The sequence below is a fragment of the Athene noctua genome, chromosome 16 (assembly GCF_965140245.1).
Source record: "Athene noctua chromosome 16, bAthNoc1.hap1.1, whole genome shotgun sequence".
NCBI lineage: Eukaryota > Metazoa > Chordata > Aves > Strigiformes > Strigidae > Athene > Athene noctua.
Window position 1 is genome coordinate 1,022,598 of NC_134052.1, and position 22,566 is coordinate 1,045,163.

Consider the following 22,566-nt stretch of genomic DNA (forward strand, 5'->3'; position numbering starts at 1 on the left):
ACCCAGAGGGGGAACAGTGCCAGCGGGTATTTTGTCTGTAGCTCTTTAACCTCCTAACCTTAACTGAAAGGAAAGGGGCAAAGAAAAAGAAACCAGGCCGAGAACATTTTTTCTGATGATGTTCCTTACGCAAAAAGTCCCCCTGAAATTTGATTTGCATCCGTGGCCAGCAAGGTATTGAAAGCAGAGTGTGCTTCAGTAATTCATTGCTCTTTAAAGCTTCTAAGCCCACTGGCCACAGCCAGGGGAGCCCATGACACCTTTACATTAAAAAGGATGCTGGAGATTTACATACATAGACTAGTCCCCTCCTCCCTCCATCCAGGCCTGGCTTATTTATCTTCATTCCTCTATCTAGGGCACAACCAGGTTTATGTTCTTCAAGCGCCGCTTTTTGAAACCACCAGTGACCTGGTGCTCTTGGTGACGGGGGTGTGGTTCAAACCAGCATTAGCCATGCAGGCTTCTGCCATGCAAACGGGGCAGCTGGCACTGCCCTCCTGGCCCCACAGCCCTGCCCTGCATCCAGGTGAGCAGCAAAGGCAGCCATGCCCCGCGGAGCTGCAGGTCCTACCAGCGCTCCAGGGAAGCTCTGTAGAGCGGGGCTTACTGGGCACGCCGGCACATCCTTGCGATGCGTGGATATAAAGGGTTAATATTAGTTATTACTGGTGACCTTCAGACCGCGGGAGGGCAGCAGTGCCTGGCCAGAGGCCGGGAGCTGTGTCCGGGTGGGATGTGAGCCATGGCTCCTCAGCATACCCAGTTGCCTGGGCACTGAGTGGAAACAGTTACGTGTGGGCAGCTTCGTGCCTGGCTGTCCAGGAGTCTACCCCACCACAGCATCTTCAGGGTCTGGGTGGGCAGCGGGGGGTGCTGGGGTTCTGCAGCAAATGGGGATCACAGCAGAGGGTGCCAAGGCTGTGGTGTGGGCACATCACCTCCTCTCCACATTACCATGGTCCAGCACAGGGGCTGGGGGGCCTTGGGGCAGCGCTGCAGCTGGGGGAGCTGGACCCCATCAGCACCAGTGTCCCTGCAGGAGGTGTGGTGGCCTGTTTCTGGGGTCTTGGTGAATTTAACCTCCCTCAGCTGTCTCCTGGCAATGTGAGCTGAGGTGGCAGCTAAATCATCTGGAGCTGTTTGATAAGGTCTACTGGGCAATAGGACGCCTACTGAGAGGGTCTCCCCTGTCTTCCTGCACTCTCCCTGCATGGAGCAAGCCATAACTCCCCCCGCTGCACCCACCTGCAGGTAGTGGTAGGCCAAGTCTTGATGGCAGGACTTGGATTTCAGCAAGGCTTTGTCGATCGTGGCGGAGGCCTTCTGGCATACTTCCCGGGCATGGCTGAGTGTCAGCGTGGACCAGGAGCCCCTCTTAATGTAGTTGGAGTCATTGTTGATGGGGATATTGGTGCAAGGGGTGACCTTGAGGTCGTTATTGCTCTTGGAGGATTTCAGCATGTGCTCGCTGATGGTATTGTAAGCGTGCATGAAATACTTCGGCTGGCTGTGGTCTGGCTGCCGGCCCAGTGTCATGAGGCCCATTGGGTTGCGGTAGCTGCAGGTATCGCTGTCTAAATTGTCATCTGAGCTCCACCAGCCTGATATGTTGGATCTGGTCCTGCGCTTGGGCTCGGAGGTCTTAGCTCGGTCTTTGCTCTTGCTCCTCCGGTTTTGCTTGGGATCATCCCCCCCCTTCTTGCCATTCACGTTGCCTTTGGTGGGGCCCTCCAGAGACTGGGACTTGGCAAAAAGCTTCTGGACAGAGTGGACAAGGTGCCGGATGCGCCCAGGGCTCTCGCTCCGGTGCTTCGCATCGCTCCTCTGAAACTGGAGGGTGCTGAAGCCGTCTCTGTGGATGGGGAGCTGCTTCTCAAACTGGTCAAGGAGGTTTGCAGGCAGGCGGTTGATTTTAGTGGCTTGGGCATGGCTTGGAAAAGGGTTGTCGTCTGGGACCTCGAAGTGGGAGTTGTAATGGATGCGGGGGAAAGTGCTGCTGTTGGAGATCTGATTGTTGAGTGGAAGGAGACAGTCTCCATGGAGGGTGTTCTGGGTTGGGAATCGAGGGTCCATGGCGAAGGAGTCAGTGGGGCTGAGGAGATATGGGTTCCTGTCCTGGGGGGCATAAAGAGAGTCTTGAGGGGAGTCCAGGTTATCAGAGAGGTGGCGGCTTCTGTTATCTCCTAAGCCCTTCATGGTCCCAGTGTTTCCTAGACCATCGCTCAGGGATGGTGCGGCAGAGCCCTTGCAGGAGTGCTGACCCTCCTCCCCCGCAGACTTCCCTGCACCTGGAGGAAGAGGACAGATGCTCAGAGCCTGCCGAGAACTCTTTGGCAGCCCACTCCTCACTGGGGCGTCCTTGCGAGGGCTGTCCCAGCTCTAAAAGCAAATGCCACCAAGGTTAAGGGACAAAGGAGAGAAGCAGGATGGGGGAGATGACAGGGAAGGGGAGGAGAAGAAGGGGCATGAGACCAGGGGCTGGAGAGAACAGGGTACAGGAGCAGAGGCAGGGAAGGATTCATTCTTTCTAGCTGCAGTTTAAGTGCATTTGTGTCTCAGTGCTCAACCACAGGCTGCTTCAATAATTCTGCTGCTATTTTTCTGGTGCCTGCACATGTTTATTTAATAGAGTCCCTTCCCCAGCCAGCATAACAAAGGCTATCAGGGGTGCTGCCAGCAAATCACTGCTCCTGCCCCATTTTTTCAGGGGGCTGGATAAAAATCTGCTGTCAAACACTGCACACGGGCCTTGACTGAGCCAAGGGAAGTCTGGAGCCGAGCATGCCATCTTCTGCATTATGCTTTGTGTTTCTGTGTTTACTGGATCTCAGAAGGGGGCTGGCAGCCCTGCTTTGTGTGTTGCGTGCAGCTGCGCTAATGTGATATGATGTCAAACATCGCCTCTCTAACAAGTCCCCTGGTTTATGGCATGTTTTACCCCAGAGGAAATTGTTTCAGTAGCTATGATGAGAACAGAGGTGTTTCTGAACACTCAGAGCCTGACCTGAGAAGCTGTTTGCTGCTCAGCTGATCTTTCCTGCCTTGCTGCTTCGCTCCTGGGGAAGCTGTGCCACCCTCTGAGCCTGGCCTCTGCCTCTCCTCTGCCACAGCAAGGGGCTGAGGTTGGGCATCTGTGGTCCGTTCAGCTGGCACAGGCATCCCTGCGGGTGGTGAAGGGGGGCAGCCGGACACAGAGGATCCCCTTCGGCAGGGGAGCTTCTCACTGAAGGTTTCTCACGTGTGCTTACCTCATCCTGCTTGGCTCAGAGGGATCCTCAGCTGCACTGGGTTATATGGGGAAAAAAAGACAAAATTTTGGGGACTGCTTGAAGAAAATCAATGAACATATAGATGAATTGTCAGTCAATGAGTTGATTTTCCATACTTAAATCCTATTTAAAATCATGTAGTGTGTAAACAAATTCTTACTTCCTTTTACCCTTTAGTTTAGTTTCTTATTTCATTTTTGTTGTCATTTGCATCTCTTAAAGGCAACTAGCAAACACTGAGGTATCCTATGGGTGTAAAAATCCAGAGAATGAGATCCTAGACTACCTTTCCAAAGACCAGGGCCCCAAAACATGTACACATGTCTGAATGGCTGCTCTGGGACCTGGGACAACAAGGGTCTGTGCAGAAGAGCCATTTTCCAACAGGAGGATGATCCAGTGTTCCCCAATATACACCTGGAAGGGGGAATTATTCCTAGAGAACAAGTAGGATAATGGTGTGTCTCTGTGACAAGCAGAGCTGGTAGTCTGGGCTCCTGGGTTCTCCCTGTTCAGCCACAGTTTTGACTCTGGTCTTCCCAAGGAGCCTGCCCTCCTGCACCCAGTCTGGTCAGCGAAAATAGCCGGGACCCCACCGGTGCAGGGAGTGGAGTCAGCAATCACTGAAGGATAATAGGAGTTGGCAGGCTTGTTTTTCTTCCTCACACAGGGAAAATGTATTAAAAATTAAAAGCATCTGGGGCTTTAAATAATTGTTTGGAAGCACAAAAAAAAAAGTGTCATGTATTCCATAGCTTGATGGGTTTTAAAAAGTCTCCATCTAACTCCATTGCTTCCACGGGGCTGGCAAAGCAAAGCCGGCCTTTGTAAACCTGTGGTTTGCAGGCAGCAGGTGACACAGCCTGGGCTCCCCACGCTGCTTCGACAGAGACTTCTGCTCCTGCAAATCCTGCTCCGGGGTGGTCCTGCCAGCTTTCCTGTGCTGAGCTCAGCCAAGCACACTTCTAGGCATTGCCAGCTGCCCCCAGAACTCATGTGAACCTGCACGGCTCTTGTCCCCAGCAGATCCTGTGGCCCTACGCAAGGCTTGCTTGGCCCTGTCCTGAAACCCACCAGGAGAAGCTGTGTACGGACACGGGGTGGGTCCTCTTGACCTGCTGCTGACCTGGGCCCTGCAGCTGGTTCAGATGCCATCATCTACAGCCTGGTGTCCTGCCCTGTGGTCTGGGCTTTGGTGGTGTGGGAGAGATTATTTGCCCCCCAGGCCTCTTCACCACATGGACAGTGTCCATACATTTTGGGGATGAGGACATGACTGTTATCCTGGCCTGAGCTGGGGGAACTTTGATATCAAACCTTCCCTTCTTGCCAAAACACCCAATGCAATATCAGACTTGACGTGTCCAGCTGCTCATGGTCACTGTGGGTGCCATCCTTTTCTCACTGTGCTCTTCAGCAGCTAGGTGCACTAGCCTCTGTGGAGCCCCTTGCCCATGGGACAGCACTCATGTGAGCTGGCGGAGCGGCAGCAGGTGCTGGCTGGAGAAGTGCCACAGAAGTGCCACTCATGGATGTGCCAAGCAGACCTGCTTCTGCTTTGTGCAAGCTGGCATCCGTGCAGTGGTTAAGGAGCAGTGACAAAAAGGCCCAGGAGATGTTCTCAAAGGAAACCCTCTGGACAGAAGAGAAGGACGAGGTGTAGAAGGGCAGACTCTAGACTGAGCCATCCATCTGGTCCTTTACATTCCATCTGGCCATGAACGAGTAAGCTCAACCCTGCTCGACTTGGAGGGGAAGCCCCACAGGTAGTGGGGAGCCCAAATCCTCCCTGAATATCACCCCGATCTGCCCAGGCTCAGCTCTGCCCACTGTGGCCTCTTTCTCCTTTCCTTCTATGTGCCAGATCCAGACTCCCAGCAAGGTCCTTTGCTCAGGTGCCTGAGGCCACCCTGGCTCTGATGGACGCTGTGCTTCTCCCGCCACTTTACGCTACAGGAGTCAGACAGTCCCTAAGGAAACAAGACAGCGCTGATTTAATTATAATGGGATGACTCCGGATATTGATAGCAAATACGTCTTTTCCTACAAAGGGCAATCAATATTTGAAATAGAAGTCTCCCAGGCACTCCTGAGAGACACTTCAGCCCTGTGACTCCTTTGCCATAAAGCACATCAGCATCACTGCTTTTGTGTTCACTGGGCTCCAGAATAAAGTAAAACTGCCCTAGGACTAAAAATAAACAGGGAAATGAAATTAAATAAATTAAATGAAAACAAATGAAATGCAATGAAAGCCTGGCTTGCAAGGGAAGAGCTGGGGCTGGGGCCTGAACTGGCTCAGGACAGCTCAAGAAGCAGAGGGGCAGGGAGGAGTGACTGAGGGGCTGTGGGGACAAGCAGGAAGAGAGGAAAAGTGAAGTTTGTGGTGGGGATGGAGCAGAAAGGATGACAAGGCAGGGAGCAGGGGAGGGCAGGGAGCTCCCTCTCTCTTAGGCTGGTGTGCTCTTGCCAAGGGTGGCCACTCACTTCAATATGGCAGATAGTTTATTGCTCCCTTTTCCTCCTGTGAGCTCTTGCAGGGTTGGCAACAGGTCCTGATTCTCCTGCCTGTCCTGCTTGCTCTGGGCTTCCCTTTACTTGACGGCCAGGCACAGTGTGGGGCACCAGCCTTGCTGCTGAGCATGTGTTGGGTCAGGGCTGGTGGGACAGCCAGGGCTCCCCCAGCCCCTGGTGCCCACCGTGCTGTGTTGACTGTATTCTCTGTGAGCTGGTTACCCTTTAAGACGGATTAAACTGTTTTCATTACATTTCAATTACTCTTTACAATCCTTGGCACTTTCTTGAGATGTGGGGTCAGGGAAGGGAAAAACCCAACAAACCACTTCTGCACAATCTTTTTAATTTGGAAGGATGAAAAAGCTTGAAATTAAATCTAACAAATCCATGATGCTGCAGCTTGCAGTCTAGGTCAGGGCTGTGTCTACGACAGCTGTCTGCTGCCCCTGCTGTGTCCCCCCACCTGAGTCAGGCACCATGGCAAGGAGGTGGACAGCCCCTGACCACAGGGAGGGCACCTGCAGTCGTCAGCAGGAGAAGACCCTGGTTAGCAGACGGTCATAGAGGGGCTGTCAGGGCACAGAGAGGATGAATCCCTAAGCCCAGGGGAAGGGGCTGGTTTTGCTGCATGGCTCCATTACCTTCCTCTCCCTCAGCCTGTGTTTTTTCAGGGTTGCCCTTCCTCTTCCCAGTGGCTTTGCTGATGCTCAGAGGTCTCTGAGGTGCAGTGGATGACCTCACCTGATTTATGGCAGTTTTGTTTGTCCCAAACCACTCTGAACAGCAGCTGGAGTCACCTTCCCCTTGAGCAGAGTTTACAACAGCAGCACTTGTACTGCCTTTTTGAAGGCTCAGAGTGGTTGTACTGAATTGACTTATAGCAGCACCTCCTGCAAAACATATCTGCACCTCCAGACACCAAGCAGATAAGAAAGCTCAAATCATAGAATCACAGAACGGTTAGGGTTGGAAGGAATCTTAAAGACTATCTAGCTCCAACACCCCTGCCATGGGCAGGGACACCTTCCACTAGCCCAGGTTGCCCAAAGCCCCGTCCAACCTGGCCTTGAACCCTTCCAGGGAGGGGGCAGCCACAGCTGCTCTGGGCAACCTGTGCCAGGGCCTCACCACCCTCACAGTAAAACATTTCTTCCTATATCTAATCTAAATCTATGCTCTTTAAGTTTAAAACTTTTATCTTTCATCCTATCACTACAGTCTTGAATCAAGAATCCCTCTCCCTTTCCTGCAGCCCCTTTCAGCCCTGGGAGGCTGCTCTAAGGTCTCCCCAGAGCCTTCTCTTCTCCAGCTGAACCCCCCAACTCTCTCAGCCTGTCCTCACAGGGGGGTGCTCCAGTCCCTGATCATCTTTGTGGGCTCCTCTGGACCTGCTCGAGGAGGTCCATGTGCTCCTTATGTTGGTGCCCCCAGAGCTGGATCCAGCACTGCAGGGGGGTTCTCAAGAGAGCAGAGTATAGGAACAGAATCCCCCCACTCTCCCTGCTGCCCACACTGCTCTGGGGCAGCCCAGGACACGGGTGGATTTCTGGGCTGTGAGCTCACGTTGCTGGCTCACAGTCAGTTTTCCATCCACTAACACCCCCAAGTCCTTCTCCTCAGAGCTGCTCTCAATCCACTCATCCCCCAGCCTGTGTTTGTGCTGGGGATTGCCCTGACCCATGTGCAGGACCTTGCCCTTGGCCTTGTTGATCTCCATGAGGTTTGCCCGTCCCACCTCTCCAGCCTGTCCAGGTCCCTCTGGATGGCACATCCCTTCCCTCCAGCGTGTCACCTCACCACACAGCTCGGTGTCATCAGCAAACCTGCTGAGGGTGCACTCAATCAAGGGACATCGAGCCATTCACTGCAGCTCTCTGAGTGTGAATGTCAAGCCAATTCTTTATTCACCAAGAGGTCCAAACATCAAACCCACTTCTCTCCAATTTAGAGACAAGGATGTCATGTGGGACAGTGTCCAAAGCTTTGCACAAGTCCAGGTAGATGATGTCAGTTGCTCTTCCCCTGTCCACCAGCACTGTAACACCATCACAGAAGGCCGCCAAATTTTTCAGGTGTGATTTGCCCTTAGTGAAGCCATGTTGTCTGTCACCAGTCACCTCCTCATTTTCCATGTCCCCTAGCATGTTTTCCAGGAGGATCTGCTCCATGATCTTGCTGGGCACAGAGGTGAGACTGACTGGCCTGTAGTTCCCCAGGTCTTCCTTGTTTCCCTTTCTAAAAATGGGGCTTATGTTTCCCTTTTTCAAGTCAGCAGGAACTTTACCACAGTGCCATGACTTCTCACATATGATAGATTATCCACTTAGCCACTTCATCTGCCCATTCTCTTAAGACCCTCAGATACATCTGATCAGGTCCCAGAGACCTGTGCACCTTCAGGTTCCTTACATGTTCTGAAACTGGATCTTCTCCTAAAGTGGGTGGTTCTTCCTTCTCCAGTCCCCAGCTTCACCTCCTCTGTCTTGGGTGGTGTGGCTGGAGCACTTGCTGGTGAAGACTGAGGCAAAAAAGTCAGACTGCTTCAGCGTTCTCCATATCCCATGCGTTAGTCTCCCTTTTCCTTCCAGAGAGGGCCTGCATTTTCCCAAACCTTCCTTTTATTACCAACATGCCTGTAAATTCTTTTTTTGTTGCCCTTGATGTCTCTGGCCAGATTTAATTCTATTAGGGCTCTGGCTTTCCTAACCTGATCCCTGGTTACCCAGATAGTTTCTCTGTATTCCTCCCAGATTACCTGTCCTTGCTTTCATGCTCTGTAGACTTCCTTTTTGTGTTTGACCTTGTCCAGGAACTCCTTGTTCATTCCTGCAGACCTCCTGGCGTTCTTACCTGACTTTCTCTTTGCTGAGATGCATCGCTTCTGAGCTTGGAGGAGATGAATCTTGAATATCGACCAGTTTTCTTGGGCTCCTCTTGCCTCCAGGGCTTTATGACATGTTATTCTGTCAAGCAGATCCCTGAAGCAGCCAAAGTCTGCTCTCCTGAAGTCCATGTTAGCGAGCTTGCTGTGCGTCCTCCTCACTGCCTTAAGGATCTTGAACTCCACTATTTCATTGTCACTGCAGCCAAGGCTGCCCTTGAGCTTCCCACTCCTCACCAGCCCCCCCTTGTTGTTGAGAACAAGGTCCGGCATAGCACCTCTCCTCCTTGGCTCCTCTATCACTTGGAGGAGGAGGCTACCATCAATGCATTCCAGGAACCTCATGGATTGATTATGCACTTCAGTGTTGTCCCTCCAACAGGTATCAGGTGGTTGAAGTCCCCCATAAAGACCAGGACTTGTGAATGTGAAGCTGCTTCTGTCTATAGCCGGCCTCATCTGCTCAGTCTTCCTGGTCAGATAGCCTCAGCAGACCCCCACTTTAACATCTGTCCCTGCCTTCCCTTTAATCCTGACTCACAAGCTCTTGTTTGGCTCCTCATCCATCCCCAGGCAGAAGTCTCTGTACTCCAGCTGGTCATTGACATAGAGGGCGACCTAAAGAGTCTGCATCCTTCCGTTCCAACACTCCCACCACATGTCAATAAGATTGTAGCCCTGCAGGCATGCTTGAGTCTCTAGCTCCACTTGTTTATTCCTCATGCTACATGCATTTGCACAGAAGCTTTTAAGTTGAGCCCCCAGTGAGGCTGACTTTCTGGCTGGAATTCCTTTGTGCTCCTCTTCAGGTGCTCTCCTGCTGACCTGTGATCCCTCTCCAGGTTCTGGGCATCTATTGCTGGCACAGATATCAAGTTGGTAGGAGTGGGATGGTTTGAGGTTCTCCTCCCCTGGTGAATTTAGTTTAAAGCTGTCTTCACCAGCTTGGCAAGCCTATGGCCAAGATGCTCTTCCCCTTCTCTAACAGATGGATGCCATCAGCCTGAAGTAGATAAGGTTTCTCAAAGTGAGTCCCATGGTCTAAGTAGCTGAACCTGTGGCTATGGCACCAGTCCTGTAAACAACTGCTGATTTGACAGATTCGACTGGTCTTTTCAAACCCCTTCCCTTTGACCGGGAGGATTGATGAAGAAAGTACCTGCCCTCCAGAGTTCCTTACTGCTGCTCCCTGGGCTCTGTAGCCCTTGATCTCCTCAGACTGGTCCTGGATCTAACATTGGTGCTCACAAGAAACAACAGCAGTGGATAATAGTCAGTGGGCTGTATGAGGCTCAGCAATCTCTTGGTGACATCTCTGATTCAAGCCCCCAGTAAGCACCACACCTCTCTAGAGAGTGTGTCAGGTTGGCACATGGCTGCCTCTATATCTCTCAGAAAGGAGTTGCCTACCACTATGACCCGTCACCTTTTCTTATTTGCACTGGTTGTTATATGCAGGAGGTGATAGCCTTGCCTGAAGAAGCTTCCTGCTCTTCAGGGACTCCTCTCCTGCCCTGGCTCAGCGCGGCCAGTGTTTCCCTCCTGGAGGACCCTCAGCTGCTGTGCTCATCTACTGTGAGTGGGAGATGGGGTCGGTCCGGGGGCTGCCGAAGCTGCTCGGAGATGGTTCACTCCACTTCAGGAAGACTGAATCACATCTTCATTGTGAGCTGAACAGCCTCCATTACTGTAAGAGATACTTCAGTGACTGCAAATATTTGCTTTTCTCTCTCCTTTTAACAGCAAAGAGATTAAGCTGGCTCAAACTCTGGGCAGAGCAGGAGGTAACCAAAAGGAACTGGATGTTGTAAGAGGAGACAGACAGCTGCAATGCAGTATAAAGACTAGCAAAGGAATGGTTTCCTAGCTATATGTCCTGTCCTCACTCTCACATGCCTGCCCAGCTGTCCATCCAGCCAGTCGCCCAGCCAGACAGTGTTTGGTGAGTCCTTCAAATTATGGTTTGTAACTCCTGGCAGAAAGTGTGAGCAAGAAGTCTGTCAAAATGTCACCCAGGGCAGCACCAGGGCAGCAGCTAATGAGCTGTCCTGGAGATGTCTTCTTTCTTTGCAATCCTATAAAGCTCTGAAGCTTCTACTATCCCTCTGGGATCTCTCTGGTGGCAGCTCCAGCCTGTGATGTCATGTCCTATCCACCCTGCACATGGAGAACAGATCTCCTTCTTCCTTTCCACCCTTGGAGACTAGCTCCATGCCCCCTTGGAGGTGCTCCACCATGCACTGTGTCCTTGAGAGGATGGCTGCCCAGGAGACACTGGCCATGGGTCCATCCCCATCTCCCCACAGAAATTCCTCTCCTGTTGCTGTGACATGAAGAGGGCAGCAGCCAGAGGACCATTGCTCCACAGGGGCTTCTCCTTGCCTGTTCTGAACAGGCTCGAGCCCCAGGACACAAACCAACAAAGCCTGGGATGCCCTAGTGCTTGTGAGAGAGCAGACCACCTCCTGCAAGCCAGCCATGTTAGGGACCATCGGCTTTGATCAGCTTCTGTACTGGGGCTCTGCACCACAAGGGACTTGGGCAAACCAGCTGCCAGTGCCCACCATGCCTCCAGTTTAACTTCTGGGGTGGAGGTGGGTTTCCAGGAGAAACTGTCCTTTTTCTCATGTCTCCATGTTCCTATGGGCTAAATTCCTGATTTAAACTCTGCAAACTCACATTAAAGCCGCTTATCCTGAGGGCATCAAGAGACAGGGCAGAGGACAGGGCAAACCCTCTGCCCTCTCTCAGCGAGAAGGGGAGAGGAGGAGGAAATGCAGTACCTTACCCTGTCAGCCTTGCCTCACTGCTTTCTGCTTCAGTCCATTTCCAGGATTTCACTTTGCAATTATCTGGTGTTTACAAGTCCAATGCGTGGCAGAGGCAGTTGGTACTAGGTGTCACCGGGCAGGGCTTGCTCCTTCTCACCAAGCCTGGGAGGGCACAGAGAGCTCTGAGAGCACCCTGATGTTCACTTGGATTTCTGCTCCTTGTGCATGCATGTTGGGACTGTAGCATGAGGGCAAACACACGTCTGTGTGGCTGTGGATTATGTGTGTTCGTGTGCTGTCAGCTGTGGTGCGCGCGGTGGAGATGCAGGTACGGGGATCAGGATTGCCCTGCCAGATGCTGGAGGAGAACAGAAGGGAGGTCAGACCTACCTCTGCAGCTTTCATAGCATGAGGGACTGCAGTCTGCATGCGGGTGCTTCTGCTCCTGCATTTCACCTTCCACGGCCAGCAGTGGGTGCAGGCTCTGTACTGCCTCCCTCCTTTTTACCATGCCTTTGGCACACATCTTCATGCAAGAATTCCATGTCCTCTCCTTGGCTGCCCTCTGCAAACGCAGTCATGGCTGCCCTGACTGAGCAGTGCCTTGATCCAGAAACAAACACCTGAAGAGCTCTTCTTTCTCCCCAGAATTACAGCCGAAAGCATCATTCCCTTTTTCCCTTGCTTCCCTCTCCTCTCTGCCTCCCCCTCACAGCTTAGCCATAGACTTCCTGCTATTCCCACCAGCAGAGCTTTCCAACAGCTTCTAAGTTTGTTCCCTGTGGAAACACCAAAGCTTCTGCCCCCACGCTGCATGCCAGCCCAGCGGCCTTCATCCTTGTAATTGGAGGGAGGAACCTACCACCTCCCAGGAGAGCTCAGCTCTCTCCTCCTAACATGTGTCATGTCCCATCTAAAGAACATAATGCACCACAAAATCACTGCACCTGTGCAAAACACCAGGCACCAGACATACAGCCAGACCTTGGTCCAGGTGGTGCCTGCAAGAAGCCAGAGACCCTCTCGCCAGGCTTCTTGGCTGGCATTTATATAACAATCACAGATTTGTTTAGGTTGGAAAGCATCTCTTGAGATCATAACCTTCAAATCAGGGTTTGCCTCAACGGGACTGGCTGGGAAGAGATGTGTACTACTGAGCCACGGCTGGGCACGAAGGGCCAGGAGGCCATTCACGTGCTGCTCAGGAGAGGCAGGTAGAAGCATGAGGAGAAGCAGCAGCCTGTAAAGTGGGACTGCTCAGGGCAGAAGTCCTCCAGAAGGAAGAAACCCTGGTCCTGACAGGGCTGCAGGCACCCTTCAGAGTCCAGTAATCCTGCCCTCTGCTGATCAGCTCTTCCAGGGCTCCATGTACCATAATCTCCCACGTAAACCTCAGTCCAGCCATCCAAGCTGGCTGCAAACACATGGGTGGCTTTTATATATAGAAACCTAGCAGCATGCTAATAACTAGCTAAAGACTAAATGATTCGCAACCTGCAGAAGAAAAATGACTCCCCTCACCCTGCCGCAAGAAGCTTAAAAAATTGTATACTGTGGTGTAGGTGACGTCGGTCTGCCTACACGCATGAATTCAAATGTTCCCTGAATTAGCAGAACACTTCATGTGGCATTCACCAAGGGGGGCCGCCGGCTTCCAGGGCGTTGCATTAATGATGATTCAAAGAGTTCAAAATCTAATCGCAGGGGATAAAAATAGCTGGCTTCTACTTAGAACAATTCATTATACAACAGACTTTCTTCCAGCCTCCTTCTGCCACTCGGTTCTCCTTGGGAAGTTTCCCACTGCTGCCAGGGAGCTTCATCCCAGGGGCAGAGTGGGTACCAAGGTCTGAGCAGCATGCCACACTGCCTGTCCCGGGCTGCTGGGCAGAGCTTAAGCCAGGGTCTCCTGAGGAGCTCCTGTGGGGTTAATGTCACCTGGACTTTCCCACTGAGATGTGTGACAGCATCACCAGGAGAACCAAGGCACACCTGCCCTTTGCCCCTCACTCTCTATACAGCAATGGAGGGGAGTCAATGGCTTCTAGTGAGTCACGAATCTCATCTACCTGGGACCTACCCAGATACACATCTACTATGTGTCTTACCCCTAGGAGATAGGCAAATTTCTTTATGAGGACCAATCTGCCCATTGCCTGAAGGTGTCCCAACGGGCTTGCCCAGTCCATCTACCAATCCAACTTCTAGGTGGCTAACGCTAGATGAACTAAATCCCAGTGTAGGCTACATTGGTATATGAGCTCAAGAAAGTGTGCAGCACTGATTTTTCAACTCTACTGAGTCTTATGTCACCAGTGGAAAGATCTCACGTCTCACTTCATGTGTGATTTGTTCCTTTTTAATGTGGAATCTGCATATGGCTCCCGAGACTCCCTGGTAGCTGCACAGTGCGCCGCAGCCCTGGGACACTCAGTGCATGCCTGTGGTCTCCTGCTTGTTCTTCAGGAAAAGGGGTATTTCTGCTGGGACTGACAGCTGATGCCCGCTGGAGTGATGGGGAAGGATGGGGTCTGACTGCAGCCATCTCAAAACAGACAAAGAATTTTTGTTTCTAATATGCTCTAGATACTACTTTTTTTATTTTTTCTTTTTGTTAGCGGCACAACCAAATGCTGTGAAAATCAATGGCTGCAATATGACAAAGATTTTTGACTTCATGTGTTGACTAAACTGGAGGAGCACACGAACTCTTAAGAGAGACAGAGAACTTATTTTCATGCAAATGTCACTGGTAATATAATCAGCTCTCAAGGGAACAAAACCCCAGAAACTTTACAACCTATTTGTCTGTCCCTAAATAGAAGTTTCACAAAGTTCTCCAGAAGATGGGATCTGCTCTGAAGAAGGAAATGCAAAGCATTAAGTAGGTCATATGAGACAAATAAGATAAGAAAGGGACAGTTTTCAGACAGAAAGCAGGAGAGCTGGTGAGATGGAGTGGAAGGACCAGGGCAGTGAGCAAGGGTCACTGTCTTTTGAAACCTACCTGCAGTCTCTGCTCTCTTACAGGGCACTCAGGGCACATGCTGGTGACAACATGGTGCATGTTCCAGCTTGTCTGGAACAGCAGCTAATGAGACCATTCGGGACCAAAACTGATTGTTCTGGTCCATGCTGTTCAACAGGCCTGGAGCAGGGGGGGGTGTTTGCAGAGCCCTCCATGGAGCCAGCAGAGGACGAAAAGCACTTAACATGGCTGCCCTCGACCTTGCTTACGCTGTGACCCCCAGGCATGGAGGCTGTCCACACCTGCACTGAAAACTTGTGACACAGAAGAAGGCAGGCCACTCTGCTTGGCCCTCTGTGCTACCACCCTGCCCCAAAACACCAGCCGGATCCTCCTGTCTCACTGTGCTACCAGAGCAAGCAGCAGCCCCAGGACTGGGGGTACCGAGGACTAAGCAGATGAGGAGGACGTGGGGATGGCTGGGAGGGTAGGGAAGGCTCCATGCCCTGGATGCTTGTGGCACAACAGTAACAGGGCGCTCTAAAGGGTGATGGCTGTTGCTGCTGCACCACCAGGTCCTGCAGATTTGCAAGGATGTTGCTTTGCTCCAGGGCAGATATTCCTTTGCCTAGCTGTCCAGATGAAGCGAGGTGGGTCCACATGGAGCTAGGCAGGGCCCTGCCTGCATTTGGGATCAGGATGGAGATGCCCTCCCACAGTGGATGTGCTCAGTGCCTGAGACAAGCAGCTCATGTTGCCTGAGGGAGGCAGGTGGGGAAAAACCAGCAGCTCCCTCTGCCATTCTTTCCAGAGAACAGACTGAGACTTGTCTGCAGCCTCCTGTGTGCTCAGAGCTGCGGGAACACTTCCTTTGTCTCAAACTAGGTCAGCGCGGAGGCGTGATGTTACTATAGCAATCGGTATTAGATTTCATAACTTTATTTTAGTGATGGGCATGTTGCAGGATTCACTACTAGATGGAGGGAGGGTTGTCACTGAAACGCCATCTCCAGCTCCCCTTCCCCAGCCTCCTTCTCCCTCCTGCTCTGCTGCCCCTTGTGCCACAAGCACAAAGCTGTATCTGGCCATCCCGCCCCCCCCCCCCCGATTGTTTCTCAAGAGTCTCAAAGTCATTTCTGGGCCATACTGTACCTCTCACAGCTTGCTGGGCTTGGGGACTAGGCCAGATTCAGCATCCTGTGAACCGTGTGTCCCTCTAGGCTCCAGAGCTGTCCCTCATGAAGACCTGCCAGGCAGAGAGAAAAGGGAAAATGTCCTCAGGTCACAAAGAGAAGACTGGTGTCTTCCAGCTAAATGTCCCAGACCATAACCCTGATGCTGTAAAGACACAACAACTCTGATTGACACCCACACCCAGGTTGTCTTCGTTAAGTCTTAGCAAAGACACAAGGCAAATGTGAGAAAGCATCCTATGTAAAGAGGCAGAGGGGAGGAAGATGTGGAAGTGGTTCCCATGTCCCCGTGTTGCACATAGACCGAAAGGATGGACTGGAAATAAATTGGGTGGGGAGGAGAAATGCAAAATTCCTGGACCACTTGCTCAGGAGCACAGGGATGAGGCCAGCCCCTTTGTGGGAAAGTGATCTTTCACTTTCCATTCCTTGTTTCTTTGTCATGAAATAATCCCTTAAGGAGCTCCCTTGCTGCCTGTGGTTGTATTTTGGTTTCTTGGCCATGTCAGGAGCTCACTGTCCTGAGCAAGGGTGATTCTGTAACCCTCTGTCCTTCATCATAGATCATAGAATCACAGAACGGTTAGGGTTGGAAGGAATCTTAAAGACTATCTAGCTCCAACACCCCTGCCATGGGCAGGGACACCTTCCACTAGCCCAGGTTGCCCAAAGCCCCGTCCAACCTGGCCTTGAACCCTTCCAGGGAGGGGGCAGCCACAGCTGCTCTGGGCAACCTGTGCCAGGGCCTCACCACCCTCACAGTAAAACATTTCTTCGTTATATCTAATTTAAATCTACACTCTATCAGTTTAAAACCATTATCCCTCATGCTATCCCTACATCCCCTGATCAAGAATCCCTCCCTCTTTCCTGCAGCCCCTTTCAGCCCTGGAAGGCTGCTCTAAGGTCTCCCCAGAGCCTTCTCTTCTCCAGCTGAACCCCCCCAACTCTCTCAGCCTGTCCTCACAGGGGGGTGCTCCAGTCCCTGATCATCTTTGTGGGCTCCTCTGGACCTGCTCGAGGAGGTCCATGTGCTCCTTATGTTGGTGCCCCCAGAGCTGGATCCAGCACTGCAGGGGGGTTCTCAAGAGAGCAGAGTATAGGAACAGAATCCCCCCTGCCACTCTCCCTGCTGCCCACACTGCTCTGGGGCAGCCCAGGACACGGGTGGATTTCTGGGCTCTGAGCTCACGTTGCTGGCTCACAGTCAGTTTTCCATCCACTAACACCCCCAAGTCCTTCTCCTCAGAGCTGCTCTCAATCCACTCGTCCCCCAGCCTGTGTTTGTGCTGGGGATTGCCCTGACCCATGTGCAGGACCTTGCCCTTGGCCTTGTTGATCTCCATGAGGTTTGCCCGTCCCACCTCTCCAGCCTGTCCAGGTCCCTCTGGACGGCACATCCCTTCCCTCCAGTGTGTCACCCCACCACACAGCTCGGTGTCATCAGCAAACCTGCTGAGGGTGCACTCAATCAAGGGACATCGAGCCATTCACTGCAGCTCTCTGAGTGTGAATGTCAAGCCAATTCTTTATTCACCAAGAGGTCCAAACATCAAACCCACTTCTCTCCAATTTAGAGACAAGGATGTCATGTGGGACAGTGTCCAAAGCTTTGCACAAGTCCAGGTAGATGATGTCAGTTGCTCTTCCCCTGTCCACCAGCACTGTAACACCATCACAGAAGGCCGCCAAATTTTTCAGGTGTGATTTGCCCTCAGTGAAGCCATGTTGTCTGTCACCAGTCACCTCCTCATTTTCCATGTCCCCTAGCATGTTTTCCAGGAGGATCTGCTCCATGATCTTGCTGGGCACAGAGGTGAGACTGACTGGCCTGTAGTTCCCCAGGTCTTCCTTGTTTCCCTTTCTAAAAATGGGGGTTATGTTTCCCCTTTTCCAGTCAGCAGGATCTTCACCACAGTGCCATGACTTCTCAACTATTTCTGATAGTAGCTTAGCCCTCAGGACCCTCAGACACATCTGATCAGGTCCCAGACATCTTCAGATTCCTTAGATGATCTTGAACCTGACCCTTTTGTACAGTGCGTGGTTCTTCATTCTCCCAGTGCCCACTTTCACCTTCTGCATCTTGGGCGGTGTGGCTGGAGCACTTGCTGGTGAAGACTGAGGCAAAAAAGTCAGACTGCTTCAGCGTTCTCCATATCCCATGCGTTAGTCTCCCTTTTCCTTCCAGAGAGGGCCTGCATTTTCCCAAACCTTCCTTTTATCACCAACGTACCTATAAAAGCTTTTTTTTTTTGTTGCCCTTGATGTCCCTGGCCAGATTTAATTCTATCAGGGCTTTCACTTTACTAACCTGATCCCTGGTTATCCAGACAGTTTCGCTGTATTCCTTGTCTTCTGGGCTGTTGACTTTGCTTTGAGCCGTGGGCAAATAGAGTCTGGTAAGGCAGGAAGGACAATTCTGGGGATAAACCTCCTGACTGGCGTGACAGATGGCAGCCAGTTACCTTTTGTGTGTCCTAGCTATATATCTGCCAAAATCTCCATCTTACTCTCACCTACCACTGCTGATCATTAAACTTTTGCTTCAGCAGCTCACACTAAACCTTTTCCATCTTGTCGCTAGGTGCTACTGTATTGCAGCTAAAGCATTGTACTTCTTTCTTTATTGTCATTGAGTATCAGCTACACTGCAAACAACTGAAAAAAATGCTCTCTGTATCAAAGATTAAGTAAATAAATATGGGGGAAAACCCCAATGTTTTCTTAATGTCCATCACAACAGAGAACACAGCCTGAATTATTTTATCAGTGAGATTAAATATTATTTGGGGTTTACATCAATTAATTTCCAAGGTAAGCTTGTGAGTGTGCCTGCAAGCTTTCTATTCTGCACTGAGAAGATGCAGGCATGGTGCTGGGGCAATCTGGGGAATTCAGCCTTTCGCTGCTGAGAAGCAAGGGATGGGAATGGCACGGTAACTGAAAGCAAGACAGCCTTACTATGACGCTGTATTTTTTCATTCCTAATTGAACAGAGGAGACCATCTGGGTCTTGAGAAGGCCTGCCTATTGCTCCAGAAGGGCTTTAAAATAGGCAAACCCTTGTTTCTTGACTGGGAAGGACATATGGGACAAGGATACAAACCTCTGCAATTTTTCTAGGAAAGCTAGATCTGAGTGGTAGGTTTGACTCTCTGCAGAAGCAGACAAAGTGTGCCCTGGTGCCAGTGATAAGACAGCAGCTCTTTGTCCCCAGAAAGGAGAGATGGTCATTGCAGTGCCCATGAGATCCTGCTTTCTCACCCTGGCTCTGTCCAGCAAAAGTGGTTTTCTCTCCAGGTTAACTCATGCCTGGCAGGGTGTCGTTACAGACATCCCAGATGTAATGTATGCTTGGATTATGACAAAGGCACCACGTTTCCTTCCAAACATGCTCAACAGCCCTCCTTATAATCTGTCCCAAGGAAACAAATAGTAGATAGATGGACAGGTACAGTGCAGGTAGAGAAAAAGAGGATTTGGTATTCAAGAGTCATTCAGATACTCTCACAGAGGATATCCCAGCAGACAGAAGAACAGAACGCCTGAGAAGGTTAGAAGACTGCCTTCCTAAACCCTCTTCACCTTCCCACTAGCTCTGTACCACTTGAACCCCAACAATGCAGAGGAAATGTTTGAAGGAAAGGCACGCACCCCGGGAAAGCCAAGCACAAGACAGCTTTTATTTAGACAGGGCAGTCATATCTGTTCCCAGAACTCACCTGTCTTCTACACAAAAACACTTGTTTTTTGAGTTTCTTGCTGCTGATGGATATTCAGCTGTGAAAACCAGAGACAGACACTCTATCCAGGAGGTACAGTAAACATGCTTCCAGCTAACCAAGAAGGCCTCTATTTTGGAGGCATCAGCTCTTGAAGACAAGGGACAATTCCACATCCTAAACTCAGACATTCCTGAGCTCAGAGATGTCAATGAGGTTGCAGGTTGCTGCCAATAGGCCGCTGCTGCCAGCACTAAACACAGTGCTGTGTGAATGTGATAAGTCGAGGTGTGATGAGCTTGGGTTCTGCAGATGGCCATGAAGCAGTAATTGCACTGACACCATCCAACCGTTTCACAGATCTCTCTACATGAAAAATGAATTCTGTCTACTAGCGAGTTGAGTTATGTTTGAGCCAGTAATCCAAACATGTAGAGCCTGCAATAGCCATTAGCACAGCCAGCATCCATGGCTAGTGCTGCCTACAGCCACCCATAGCATCAGCATTCATCTGCCAGCACCAAAGCTATTGCTCTCCTGCTCTAATGCCACCAGTACTGTTATGAAGGGTAACACTATGTATCCCTAGAGCCACTAATGTCCATCATGAAAGTCAGAAGCATCTGCTAGAAATGTTCTCAGCACCCCTCCTGGGTGCACAAGTATCCACCACTAGTGTCCAGCATCCTGTACCACCACCAGTAGCTACTTGCCCTGGAAATATCTGTTCAGTACCACCATCACCCATCCTGTCCATGTCTGTCACCAGCACTCTCAGGGTATCCTGGAGTACCTCTAGGAATGTTGCTGACACTGGGACCCCTTGGCACAGAGTGACTCCGACATGTGGGAGGAGCAATACCTGGGCTCCAGGTCTGCACTTACCAGCAGATTTCTCAAAATAAAAGATGCCATTGAAGCTCTGGAGGAAGAACCATTTTTGTCTGTAATACTGCTTTTGTCTTTTAATGCTACTGTTGCACTGAAAAAATAGTGCTATAATTACTTTTAATTAATATCAGCATCAATGCTCCAAGGAAATGCAAATGAACAATTATGCCACTAGCACAATTACATTACATTAACTACCAGAGATCCACCTCTATCATCCCCCTCTTTCTCCCATTCTCAGGAGCAGCTTGCTGACATCATGGCTGCTGTGTGGAGAGGGTGGGATTGAAGACGATATGTGGAAGGACACACACTGCTATGAGAGGCGGTGGAACCCCAGGCAAGTAGATTGCAGACCAAGGGGAATGGTGGGGAGCAGGGGGCAAGCTGGCATCCCTGAGCTTCTAGGCAATGAGGGCACAGGATGCTGGAGGAAGCAGCCAAGGGTCCTTCCAGGATGGTCTGCGTGTTCCCATGCTGTTGTTTGCTTAGTGCTGCCCTGCTGATGACCCAATTGACGTCCCTTCCCCACATGATTCAAGACACTTTTGGTGAACTAGTGCCTCAGATGCAGTTCAGCCAAACCTCACTGGAGAACCAGCTCATGATTATTGTTCCTCCGAGCCTTGGTCTAGGAGAGGAGGGCCACAACCTGCACTTCTGTAGCCCATGTGGTTCTGTCAGACTTGAAGTGTGACTGGAGATGACCTTGAAGAGACTGATCTGGCATTCATGATCCCTGTTATTGCCACCTCAGAGATGACTGCAGCAAAGTGACAGAAAGAGGCAACTCTGAGTAAAGGATCGGATTGCCTGCTGGGGTCTCCAGATGAGTTGATGAGGGTTTCAGTCGTGACTGAGCAGTGGAAAGCACAGTCTGCTCACACGGCAGCACAATGTGAAGGGCAGGATGGTCTTTCCTTTCCAGTCATCCATTCCTGGGGCCACACTGGTGTGGCCAAAACCTGAGCAGAGCAAGGCAATCAGAGCACTCATGGTAGGCATTTCTGGGAAGGTGCAGATGGTGCTGGGATTTAATTTTAGTGAAAATACTGTGAAATGTTGCAGGCTCAAAAAGCAGCACTTTGGGCTGAATTTGTGTGAGAAAGGAAGGTCCTTCCCCAGCTGGTCTCTCACCTCCCACTGCAGGGACTTTCTCCTTCTCTTCCCAACATGAAAGATCCTCAGCAAACTGCCCATGTCTGCTCTTGTTAAAGCTGAGAAGAAATTAAGTCCTCGTGTCAGGGAAGCAGCAAAGCGAGCTGCCTGGGCTTCTCTATTTTGCAGCCAGCGCCATGTTGGATCCAGAGCTCTGGTATGGGAGAAAGGCTGTGAGCCCGAGTGAAGATCCTGTGAGCACATTAGGGGCATCCACAGGGACGGAGGGAATGAGCAGGTCCAGCAGTAAGAAATGGGTGAAGAGCACAGCCAGGCATGCAGGCTTCCAGTGACAGCAAGTGCTCCTGCATGCAACGTTCCCCTCCTCCTGCTATCATCCCTAACTTGAGTTCCTTCTAATACTTGGATTTACAGACTGTAAGTTCACGTATACTCATTACAAACCTCTGGCCTGCTCTCCTTTATGAAATAGGCCATAGCATCATTCTCTGCAAATCCAGCAACAGAAATAATGAAAATAAATATATGTGTGTTCTTGTACCTCTAATCTCATAACCATTTCTCTGGATAAAACAAATACATTCAGCTCTTTTGGGTCTCCCAGAAAGAATTAAATTTTGTATGAAGGATGATCGGGGCCTGATCTGAGGGGTATCACATTCAAGAAAGGAAAAAAGGATGCTGTGGAGAGAGTGAAGAGCACAGATGAGATATGGCTGTTCGTAAGTGAAGAGATTTGTAGCCAGTATTAAGATTCTTCTGAAGGAGGTATGATTGGAAAAATATGTGTGTGAAAGAGCTAGAGGAAAACAATCAAGCAAAGCTGGGAAGAGTGGCAAAGTCTTGCTGAACCATGAGGAATGTGTTCCTCTCTCTGAGCCCAGAAGGCTGGCCCTCTGCAAAGGTCCCCACACAGGTGACTTGTCAGCAGAATTCTTTTTGGGTCATGGGAGGAGGGAAACAAGGTTACAGCACATCACGTGTGCTGTTCCTCTTCATGTTTTCCCAACAGGAAGGTACCCTGAACACAAACACAATGTGTACTCATATTGCCTAAGATTTATGGAAGTTGAAGTAAGCAGGAGGCTGAGGCAAAAGATCCATCCTTTGTGACCACTGACTCCTAGAAGGTGTACAAGACTGATCCAAAACCCACATCACTGTTAGTCAAGAGGAATCTCAGAGACATAATAGGAACTCAACAGCAGCACTCCTTTTATTTTGTACCT

The 22,566-nt window shown here is 50.8% G+C and overlaps 1 protein-coding gene across 9 annotated transcripts in view; it reads right to left on the minus strand.

The window, feature by feature from the left end:
- DLGAP4 (DLG associated protein 4) overlaps positions 1–22,566 on the minus strand; it is a 180,242-nt gene that overhangs the window by 69,002 nt on the left and 88,674 nt on the right. For 5 of the 9 annotated variants that reach the window (XM_074920644.1, XM_074920641.1, XM_074920640.1 and 2 more), the window contains 2 exons: positions 15,562–15,655; positions 1,249–2,291 (listed from right to left, as the gene is read on the minus strand). In XM_074920644.1, the coding sequence (XP_074776745.1) occupies positions 1,249–2,199 (951 nt within the window). In that variant the 5' untranslated portion in view covers positions 2,200–2,291; positions 15,562–15,655. Of the gene's footprint in view, positions 1–574; positions 615–1,248; positions 2,292–15,561; positions 15,656–22,566 lie in introns of those variants that run through there. The other 4 variants (XM_074920643.1, XM_074920639.1, XM_074920645.1 and 1 more) reach the window with 4 other exon arrangements.